Here is a 12304-nt window from a genome sequence, read left to right on the forward strand (position 1 = left end):
CCTACCTTTCTGGGTGCCCGACCCAGTCGATGGCAGACATAGAATGCTTCCAACCACACGGGGGTTTCTATAGACCATTGCTCCTCATGCCTCTCTGAGGAGACCAGGTTCTGGCTTGTGGTCCTCGGTAGGCCAATAAAAACTCCACGACTGACAGTAGCTACTTGGTATAGTAGCTTTTGTTCCCCCATCAAAAAACAAGAACAAAACTACTGGAATAAACACAGAAGAAACATGATGAAGAGAGACAAAGTGGCAAAAGGAGAGCCAATAAACTTTATACTATCACAGTGACAAAAGATGCAGGTGACAATACAAGTGGTGGTAAACCTACATCATATTACATACTGCATATAAAGCAATAATCAATACAATTCAAGACAAACAATTGATATATGCAGTAAGTAGTAGTTCTTCACAATTGTTTCTAATGATGAGCTTAACATAGTAGTGGAACCTCGATTAACAAATTTAATCCGTTCCGGCACCAAGCTCATCATGTGAAATGCTCGTCTTTCAAACCGAATTTCCCCCATTTTAAATAAGGAAAATAAAATTAATCCATTCTACCACTGAAAAACAACAATATGATATTCGATACTTTAAATAATGGAGCAGCCTACCTGACATACACTGAACAAACCTTTGTGACATTTGTCCTTTTTTCAAATTTGTTCAATTTTTTTCTTTTTGTATAGCAAAAGGTTTGTTCGGTGTTTGTCAGATAGGCTGCTCTATGTTTTTTTAAAAAAAAAAAAAGAATAAATTTGAAAAACGGACATATGTCATAAAGGTTCATTCAGTGTTCGTCAGGTAGGCTGCTACATTATAACAATCTTTCTTTTTTTCAAATGTGTTCAATTTGTTTTGTATTTTTAATTTATTTACTAATAATGGAGCAGCCTACCTGGCACACACTGAGAGAACCTTTATGACATTTATCTGTTTTTCATTTTTTTTTTTAATTTAAATTAAGAAACATGGAGCAGCCTACCTGACAAACACCGAACAAACCTTTTTGACATTTGTTCTTTTTTTTCAAATTGTCTTTTTTTTTTATTCTACAAAAAAAATTGAATGCTTTGCAACATCACAGCAGTCATCCCTTTACATCCCAGCATCATTAGCATCTTTAAAAATAAAAAAATGTATTTGCATCATTGGAGGCATCCGAGAATGTGCGAGAAGCAGTGGGAACGCACCAAGTGGTTTTCTCGTTATTCAAACGAGCACTTGCCAATCGAGACAAATTGTCGGTGGGCGGAGCGCTCGTTACTCAAAATGCTCATAAATTGAGGGGCTTGTCACTTGAGGTTCCACCGTACTACAAAAATACAAGTGACTTACCTCTGTTATGGTGCCTTTGTTGAGAAATTTAAAAAGAATCATTCGAGTTCGGGGGTCCAACACCTGCTCCACTGTTGCTCTCTCTGACTTGTCACGCACCCTTTGCCTATAATTACACACATTATTCAACATTGACTGGGAACTGAACAAGTACAATTATTGCACATAAATATTAAATCTGGTAAACTGCCAATAAGATGGTAAATAGAGATACGTAGCAAATGAGAACTCTCACCTCAGTTTAAAGAAGTAAAAATATAGGCTCATTTTTCTAAGTTCTTTAGTTTACCTACTGTATTTACTAGATATAAGAATAAAGGTCAATGCAGTACATTACTTAGAAACAAATAGTACTATAGTTACAAAAAAAAAAAAAAGTTGAATGTAATGAAATGCTAATTTCAGGGCAAGACCCGGAGGCTGCCCGGAGCTTATCCAGGCTGATATTGCTATGTTAGACTTTGGCATCAGTGATGTGAATGGAGTTCTTAGGCCTACCGGGGACCACTTCCAGAATCTGGCCCCCTCCGAGAGGCACGAGGAGCAATGGCCGATAGAAATCCCACATACAGTAGTTGGAAGCATTCTATGTCTGCCATCGACTGGGTCAGGCACCCAGAGGCAAGTGCTCCAAAAACAAACCCCTATTCTAGTTAAGAAATTGCTACTGAAAGCCGAACTAGTGGACAGAACTACCCAAAAAAACACGAGCATGACGTCGCCACACAGCCGTCTGTGCACCTCCACCCTCCCCAGGAGGAGGAAGGGGGAGCCCCACACCCCTCGCACCGGCTACCCAAATCCCAGTTCTGAGACAGGATATCAAAACACACAAAAAAACACCGAACGGAGGGAGGGAGGGAGGAAGGGTTGCCGGGGAGCCTCAGGGTCTCGCCCAGAAAATGGCATTTCACAACATCAAATGCTGGTTTTCTGGGGGGATATGGGGGGACCCCCCTATGGCTCCCTGGAGCTACTTACCAAAAGACGAAAACAAGAAGGACTTACCCAGGAGGCGGTTATTGCTCACTCCTCAACATAAAGTCGAGACAACTGGCCCAACTAGGCCCAGGAACATTCACCAGGTAACGCGCAGCCAGGATCCTGTTTGACTGCTAAAAATCCCATGCCCGAATGTCAGCCCAAGACACGTTACCCAAGACATGTTACCTAAGACATGTTACCAGAGACAGCAGCAAGCACAGCAAACATCATGGGCACGGGGATAGACCACAGGCTGGCTGGACCGAATAACCCTGCGGGTGACCAGGGAGACCTGAACCCTGGAACACAAAGAAAGGAAACCAGATCAACCCAAAGCGAATCCCCGGTCACGGAGGCCATAGAGCGCAAATAATGGCGGAGAGCCGCAACTGGACAACACATGATACATCCCCGGCCTAACCAACCAAGCATCAGCAACCCAAGGACCCCGCCAGAAAGCAGCAGTCTCATTCTTCGCCAGAAAAGAAGATGACGGCTGCAACCGAACAAACCTATCAAAAGGACCAAAAAATCAAACCCCTGTGCTGGAGGAGCGCATGAAGCTCCTCGACCCAACCCCCAGGAGAGCCTTGGAGAGACAATCCTGAACAATAGGGGCCACAACAAAGTGAGGGGGAAAGAGAGATAAGGGAGGAACCCTGTCCAAAGACCAACACGGCTCAAGCAGTGCATGAGCAGGCCAGAGGTGAAACAACGCCCAAGACAGCTTGCGAAACATTGCAGAAGTAACATCGATGCCGATAGCAAGCTGCAACGGCTCCGCCAGCGCCGCACGATACAAGGCGATAGCATTCAGCATAAGATGACGATCTTGAAACAGCCATGAGAGAAAGGACAAGACCACCCGAATAGAAAGTGAAGAACAGTATACTTATAAAGAGGGGGTCACTGACCCAACAGGCAGCATGATGGAGGCAAAAACAAGAGTCACCCTGAGACAAGGGGACAGAGCAACCCTGAAACTCACAAAAAGCAAGACGAGACTCTGGGGTCACATCCATTAGACCCTCGCACCCTAGATTGGGTCTGCTAAGGGTTATCCCAGGCAGGGTACTGTTAACCGACGCCAAAGCTACCAATCAACACTGCCAATGCTGAACCCCCAGGATGTGTTCACTCACAGGGGTACCACCAAACACAAACAACCCTAATATAACAACAGGGGGGGTCTGCGGGCAGACCCCCGCCCCCCCCCTTTCCCACCAGGCAAAAAAAACACCTAGCAAGAGGACAGCATACCCAAAGGGAACAGAGCCAGCCACTGTTACAGGTGAAAACTAGCTATGCAGTACCCTGTGCCCCACCAGTGCAAAAACTACCACTTACCCCAAGGCAAACAAGGGAGGAATCCCCCAAAACACTCGGGGCGGTCAATTTCCAAGCAGCGAAAGACCAATAGAGGAAGACCCGAGGTGACTTGTGGAAGGAAATCATAAGCCCCAAGGGCGGTACTTACAGGGCACTTAGGGAAGGGAGCCCTAAGCACATGCAGCCCGAGTACTCAGAAATAATACTCCCAGCTCGCACACCACCGAAGAGAAGTACTGAACCCAGGCACAGCACAAAGAGTATCTGGAGCAGGAGCCACAACGACCAAGCCTTATCCCATCAACCGAGTAACTGGGGTGTCGATCGCAGGCGCAAGGGTCTGGGACTCCCCCTTCCACCTCCTGGGGAGGGAAGAGCTGCGCAGATGTGAGGCGCGGCTCATGTGACGTCATGCTAGTTTGCTCATTTTCCCTTCGGAGAGTTCTGTCCACTTGTTATTTTCGTTGCTTTCACCAGAATTGGGGGTTGTTTTGATTTGCTTACCTTTCTGTTGACTGTCCCAGTCGATGGCAGATATAGAATGCTCCAAAATCACATGTGCATTTCAACACACCATTGCTCCTTGTGCCTCGCTGAGGGGGCCAGGTTCTGGCCGTGGTCCCCGGTAGGCCTAGAACTCCACCCACATCGAGTGATGCCAAAAGTTAGGAATATCTCTATCAGTATGGATAGCTCCGGGGAGCTGTAGGGACTCGCCCCAGAAAAGAAATGAAAGGACCGCCATGAAACTTCATACTGCCGCCAAGACAAGACGTGCAGGTGGGACGCCATCAATGAAGCCACTATACAAATGGTGATAGACCCTCGTCGGAAAGACCAGACGCAAAGAGGTGAGGAGAAGATTGAACCAGCTATGTAACGGACTGGCCCAATCTGCTGAAAGAGACGGAGCTGCGGGAAGACCCTCGGGTTGGGACACCGAGCAAACAGCGCCTGAAACCAAGGCTGGGCCTGTCACCAAAGGGCCAAGAGGATTATTCGCCCCTGGTAAGTCTCCAAGCGAGCTAGGATCTGGAGAAACAGCAGAACCGGGAAAAAGAGGTACAGTTAACCCCACCTCAACCAATCCTGCCTGAAAACATCGACCCCAATGGCCTCGCAGACAGGGAAGGGTGCCACATAACACAGGAGATGCCTTGACCACACCGATGCGAAGCAGTCTACCACCAGAGGCTCGTACCTCCGACAGAGCCAACTGAACGAGTCGACGTCGACCGTACATTCCGTGGACAGGGGAATGACCGAGACAGGTCATCCGCCCGGACGTTGGACACCCCCGAACATAAACTGCCAGGAGAGCCAAACCCCCGAGAACTCAGCAGATGAGTCACCCAAACCGACCAGCCCCAAAGAGCTAAGGACCGCATCGAACCCCAATTGGTTCAGGCAATGAATCACCAGGAAGCAGTCCAAATGGAGCCTGATCGTCGATCCGCAAGCGGCTCGAACCCTCTCGAGTGACATCCACACCTCCGCAAAGTCCCGCACTGTGCTGTGGACTCAACAGAAGGACGGACCCCACCGTCCGTGGCCGGCCTGGTGAGCACTGGGCACAAAGCCCCAGCCAAGAGATGACGTGCCCATGAACACATCGAGCAAGGGCTTGGTTGGCGCCAAGGCACTCAAAAGCACGAAGAGGAAGCCGGCGACATAGCAGCCAATGAAAGGCTCCTGGAGGCCGAACGCAGAGATCGCGAGAGAGGCGGAAGAAACGACCCCAAAAGGAACCAGAATAGCCGATGAAGCCAAACCTTACCCGGCAGGTAGATCATCATGGCAAAGAACAGGCACCAGCACAAACCCTCGAGCATCTGCCAGGTGACCTGGGAGCCCCTCAAAACAAGCGAAGGTGGGACAGCAGCCGAAGCAGAAAAGCCGGAGGGAGAGACAAGGAGGCGACCCGAGAGTCCCACACAAGACCCAACCAAGACCGAACCTGAGAGGGAACCAGATGGGATTTCCGCCAGTTCACCAGAAGCCCGAACCTGACGAGCTGGGAAAGAACCAAACCCCTGGTGAGCAGACACACAGACCGGCTGGGAGCCCACACCAACCTGTCATCGAGGTAGGCCAGGACTCAAACCCCTAAGATGCAGACAGGCCACCACGACCACTGATAAGGCATGTAAACACGCGAGGTGCCAGGTTCAGACCGAATGAAAGGCAACGAAAGCAATAACTCTAAAGCCCCACAACAAAACCAGGTCATTCCCTGAACCGCAGATGAATGGGGATGTGCCAATATGCGTCCAGAAAGTCCAGGGACACCATCCAAGCACCCGGCTCCAATAGAACAACAGAAGCCGGACTTGGAACAGAGTAGTCATCCGGAAGGAGGGTCAATGAACCCAGGGGTACAGACGGGAAGAGTCCAGAATGAACCGCAGGTCTGCACAGTCTCGTTTCAGGACTGGGAACAGATGGGAAACCCATCTGAGAGACGTCGTTGTTTTGACCATGCCCAAGCGTACCCACTCCAAGACGACCCAACAGAGCGCAGAAGAGGCCTGCCCCGCGAGCTCTGAACCCCCCAAAGGAGGCGGGGCCACCCAACGCCACCGCAGGCCATCGGAAACAACCCAAAAAGCCCACAAATTGTTGGACCAGGCGTGAGCAAACAGAGCAAGCTTTTCCCCAATCGCCCCATCAATGGAACGAACCACGAATGCCCCTTACGAGAGCCCGAGCACCCCACAGAGCGAGGATCGCACTGACGAAGATGGGGCCAAAGGCGGCGCCGACTTCAAAACTGTCACCAGCGGCCTACCACGACGAACGGAACCCAGAGCCCTGGCATGACCCCTCCAGGAAGGCCCCCCCCCCCCTGCCTTTCCTGGGACCCACGGAGAACCAGTAAGTCGGACACTGGATGAGAGCTAGCCGAGGCTGCCTGCAGATACTGCGCCACCGGAGAATCACCAAACAGCAAGGGACAAAAAAGCGAAAACATTCTAAAAGCTAGGGCCCAAGCAGAAACCAAGGAGGAAGCCAGCACCGCCTGCCGACACACGGATCAGGAGGCATAAAAACAGCGACAACGCATCCTGCAGGATCAGCGCAAACAGCTTCAACAAGGCAGACGGTGAACGCGCCGCCGAGCCCAAGGCGCTAGACCAAGGAACGGCCCCAAGCGCCTCCACATCCTCCTCAAGCCAGTCAGCAGACAGCTCCAAGAGGGAAAAGAAATGCAAGGCTAAAGCCAACAGGGCAAGAACGCACAAGTCCTCAGCAACCAGCGCAGCCGAAAGGGAGGTAACCTGAACATCAAGCTGCACAATGCCCACATCACGAGGACGGGCAGGAGTGAACAAGTACTCATTAACCACTTAACTGCCCCAACCGAGTTTTCTCGGTTGGCGGGAAACCAACCGAGAAAACTCGCCAACCGAGAAAACTCATTTTGATTTTTCATAACCAATTCTAAATGTGTACGAGGTTGGTTGTGTACGAAATTAACTCTTAGGACCTCCAGTGTGAGGCAGCCATCTTGGAAAAAATCCCAGAATGCCCTAGGGCTGCTGGGTGGGTTAGTACTGAATGAGCAACCATGCGCCTCTCACACGCCTCTGGCTCCCAAACACCTGTCCGACGCGGTGTCAAAAGATAATGCTCTATCGGTGAAATTCAAACTTTATTGTTTGAAGAACATAAGGGTCATAATATTGGGGAAGCCAGGTGCAATAAGGACCTAACACAAAGGTTGGATGCAAGTGATACAGCACCTATGAGGACGATATTGCGAGCATATCCAGTTGTAGCTCTGAGCGTCACCCTTGCAATCCTATGCTATTTATTTAGATGATACTTAGAATAATCATTTTCTGCGTTCAGTGATGATGCATCTGATACAAATAGCATTGATGAACAGTGTTAGCGGCTTCCATGGTGGTGTTTTCCATAGATATTTTCAAGAATACCTGAATCTCGCCAAATCTCTTCCTGACTGACGGACACTCTTGAGGTAAGCTGAATCTCTTCCTGTGTAGGACCGTACAAAGCGATCTTTTCAAGACTACCTTACAAATTGATCTTTTCCTATAATCTTTTCAATACTACCTTATGCTTTACAAGCTTAGCTACATACAACCTACAAGTACTAAAGCCAAGGGTGTACGTGAGTGCGTTATTTGCAAGCACACACAATGAAGAAACGGGAAGCTAAAATTTATCTGTACCTGGTGCACTGAGAGCGAAGTCGTGCTGTGTACCATGGGCTACTTCGTTGATTATTACTCGCTTCCGAAGTACTGAGTGTGTAATACAGTGTTACTGTGTAAATAGTGTGTGAAACTGTACATATTGTAATTTTAGTGAATTTTTAACAGGTAATATTGCGACAATAAACATTTATTGTGGACACATTACTGACACATGTATCACAGTTCCATGGAACATTATGAACGTTCTACTGTATACATATTGTAAAGGACACAAATATGCATCATATACGATAAAAAAAAACAAATAAAACCGCATTGGAAATACATAAAACAAATAATTGAAAATATATTTGTGGCAACACCCGGTGCTTGAATGGACCGCGCGACCGTGTCTGGGCGAGTCACGCACAGGCAACCAGGCCGGTTGTTCAACACCCTCCCAGCAAGCATAAGAAATATTGCCGGAACAACTGTGGACATTTTCAAGAGGAAACTAGATTTATTCCTCCAAGGAGTGCCGGACCAACCGGGCTGTGGTGGGTATGTGGGCCTGTGGGCCGCTCCAAGCAACAGCCTGGTGGACCAAACTCTCACAAGTCAAGCCTGGCCTCGGGCCGGGCTTGGGGAGTAGAAAAACTCCCAGAACCCCATCAACCAGGTATCAACCAGGCCCTGATGACGTCACAGCGCATCTCGTCCACGTCCCTACAGCCAAAGTAAGTGGAATTTGGTACTTATTTTTACATAGACATGTTCAGGGAAGGAAATTTATCATTTTACGAAGAAAAAGAATTTTTTGGGAACACTTCATTTCATGCGCACCGGGGGAATTTCTCAATAAACTCCGCGCAGCACGGTGGTTAAGGTGCTCAAACTAGCCCCCCCCCCCACCAAGAAAACCTGGACCACCGTCAATGACTCACACCACTCAAGCGTGCGGGAATGACAATGTATGCTAAGCCTCCAAAGCAAAAACTGGACAGTCCGCCAGCCAGGACGACTCCGGAACCTCGTAACGAATCCAGTAGGAAATGAAGACCCAAATCTGAATGTAGACGGATCCATAATAGAGACATAATACAGGTCGTGCAGGAGGTAAGCTGCAAAGGCCTCTCACACCACAGCCGGAGGAATGCAGGAATCCGAAAACCTCCGGAAGAATGGGACCGAAGCACTCAAAGGGACATGGAACCGAACGCGGGGAGGGGGCAGACACCAAATCCAATTCATACACAGAGGGGTGGGAAAGAAAACCCCACTCCTTTTAACAATAAGCCCCGCTCAGAGGGTAGAAAATCCCAGGCAGGGTCCAATGGGGCCCAAGGCTCCCAAGTCAGCCCCACCCCTGTCCCGGGAGCCACGACATCAGGTCCCAGGGCCGAGTGGTGGCTCCCACTCAGAGGGAGGAAAGACTAATGCCTCCATCGCCGGCCCGGAAGGGGCATCCCCCGAGACCATCCGAGTCTCAACACCATCTAAACCCTGCCCCGACCTCGAAACCCTCAGACGTTTCGGAGCCAGAAGCAGGGGGGGTGGGGGGGGACCAGACTGAACCAAAACAGGGGAAGGACGAGGGGGGGGGGGGCTGAACCAAAGTCGAAGCGACCAACACCCCCAAACCGGGTCCCTATACCCAAAACGGGGCAACCTTGGGGCTTTCGGGTCAGCAACCAACCTAGCGCGATGCAACAATCTAAACCTATCATGCAATGCCTGCGCCGTCTGTACCTGAATAACGTCATCAATAGACTGGGTAAACCGAGCCACCAGCAAGCAACATGCTCATTTGCTCGTTTTTGTTTGGGGAGTTCTGTTTACTAGTTCGGCTCTCAGTAGCAATTTCTTAACCAGAATAGGGGTTTATTTTGGGATGCTTACCTTTCTGGGTGCCTGACCCGATCAATGGCAGATATAGAATGCTTCCAAACACACTGGGGGTTTCTATAGGCCATTGCTCCTCGTGCCTCTCTGAGGGGGCAAACCACAAGCAAGGTTCTGGCTTGTGGTCCCCAGTAGGCTCAAGAACTCCATTCACACTGATGCCAAAAGTAATATTAGCATATCAGCCTGGATAGCTCCAGGAAGCCTCCGGGGCTCCCCCAGAAATGCCCCTAAATACAACTATGTAAGCACAACCCTGGAGCTGAGCACTGGACCACACACATCCAACTGAGTAGAGTCCTAGCACCCATAATAAATTACTTCCTACTACATCATCACCTTCAACTGGTCTTGCTTGATGACCATGCCCCATGACATCACCTGAGATATGAAAGGACTTGAGAGACTCAATCACAGTCAACAATTGTTTGTGTCCTGCTTGATGCCTGCTTGATGGGGTTCTGGGAGTTCTTCTACTCCCCAAACTGCTACTTGATTTGTGAGTTTGGTTCACCAGGCTGTTGCTTGGAGCGGCCCGCAGACCCATATACCCATCACAGCCCGGTTGGTCTGGCACTCCTTGAAGAAAACAATCTCGTTTTCTCTTGATGTCCACGGTTGTTCCGGCAATATTTCTGATGCTCGCTGGTAGGACGTTGAACAACCGTGGACCTCTGATGTTTGTACAGTGTTCTCTATGACACCTCTGCTCTTCACTGGTTCTATTCTGCATTTTCTTCCATATCGTTCACTCCAGTACGTTATTTTACTGTGCAGATTAGGGACCTGTCCCTCCAGTACAGTATTTTCCATGTGTATATTATTTGGCATCTCTCTCATCTCCTTTCTAGTGAGTACATTTGGAGAGCTTTGAGACGATCCCAATAATTTAGGTGCTTTATCTCGTCTATGCGTGCCGTATATGTTCTCTGTATTCCCTCTATTTCAGCAATCTACGAGTCCAAAAGTGACCATTTCCAACTATTTTTATACTACAAACAACATAATTTGAATTGCCTTGCCACATACAATTATTAAATATTCAACTAGAAACCTCAACTTACCTTGTTGGTGTTCTTCTTGATTGATGCCACACATCTTGAAGTTAAAAATTCTTAACAATTTACGTAACCTATACTAACACAACACTAAAATTAACACTTAAAATTACTGTACAGTTCATTAAGCTAAGTTAGTTTTGACTGCCAGCTGCTTAAGCCTCACTGGTTGAGGGCATTTGGGTTGCCTGTGAGGCCTCACTTGTTGAAGGCGCTTGCTTGCACCTCACTTGTTGAAGCGCTTGCATGCCCTCACTTGTTGAAGGCGCTTGGCTTGCCCGTGACGCCTCACTTGTTGAAGGCGCTTGCTTGCGCCTCACTTGTTGAAAGCGCTTGGCTTGCCTGTGGCGCGTCACTTGTTGAAAGCGCTTAGCTTGCCTGTGGCGCGTCACTTGTTGAAAGCGCTTGGCTTGCCTGTGGCGCGTCACTTGTTGAAAGCGCTTGGCTTACCTGTAATGCCTCACTTGTTGAAGGCACTTGGCTGCCTGTGACGCCTCACTGGTTGAACAACACGTAACTTGTCTTTAATTGCTAGGACAATCTTCTTCCTCTTAACACTTCCAGAACGATTGATGCTGCTACCAGACATATTCTTGGCCAAAAATGTTCAAAATTACTATGAAAATTAAGAAAGTTATTTAAAAAAATATTTCACTAATGGCGCAGCACTGTGTATAACACGAGGGACGGACGCACATGGGTTGACCAGTGTTGGACGGGTCCACTTGGGGTGGGGCAGCTATAGCACGTTACGTAGGCCGCCAGGAGGAAAAAAATTCACAATATTTTTTAAGGAAACTTCAGCCTGTGCACAATGCTTTTAGGAAACTTATTTATTTGTTATTACATAATTACTAGTACTTATTTCATTTGTTTTTGGCTATGATTAATTGTTCTAAAATTAATGGTAATTCCTGTACCCAGGTGGTCCCTCCTGATGCACCCCTCCCACCCTCCCAACACCACCCACCCACCCACCCCACCCCCCTCCTCCACCATGCGTCTAGAGCCACAGACGGGATTAATACGGTATGGCTGTATTTTCATCCGGCCAAACTAGCTTTTATCCGGTTCCTGTGGCCATTTTGGCCGGATATTGTGATAACTTTATCCGATCACGATTTTGGCCGTATAAGGGCGTTTTCCGGATGTTTGAATCCCAGATAATCGCGGGGTTACAGTACTGAGCAGTTAAAGAAGATCTCTGTAGACAACCTTAGCTAAACAGGATGCCATGGAAGTTATCTCTGAAATTTTAAAAGGGGCACCAAGCGAGCATGTGACCATGATAACTTGGGATATTTTATAGCTTTTGTTTGGAATTCATAAATTCTAAACCTATTTCTATGAGCTTTGTTCAGTTATGTGACCCCTTATTAACCATTCTGGGAGAGTTTCCTCAATGTATCGAGTCTTATGACCCTCTCAACTTCCCCACCTCTTTGAGGGAGGGGCAGGAATCAGGTACCTGCTTCCGGTGGGTCAGAAGATGATCACAGATGCCTGGTGTGTCAGGCTTGGCCA

General features: G+C 48.5%; 1 protein-coding gene across 1 annotated transcript in view; it reads right to left on the bottom strand.

Annotated features, from left to right (window-relative positions):
• RIOK1 (RIO kinase 1) overlaps positions 1–12304 on the bottom strand; it is a 113334-nt gene that overhangs the window by 70981 nt on the left and 30049 nt on the right. The window contains exon 5 of the mRNA XM_045758172.2: positions 1348–1453. Coding sequence (XP_045614128.1) covers positions 1348–1453 — 106 coding nt within the window. The remainder of the gene's footprint in view (positions 1–1347; positions 1454–12304) is intronic.

The sequence above is a fragment of the Procambarus clarkii genome, chromosome 58 (genome assembly GCF_040958095.1).
Source record: "Procambarus clarkii isolate CNS0578487 chromosome 58, FALCON_Pclarkii_2.0, whole genome shotgun sequence".
Classification (NCBI taxonomy): domain Eukaryota; kingdom Metazoa; phylum Arthropoda; class Malacostraca; order Decapoda; family Cambaridae; genus Procambarus; species Procambarus clarkii.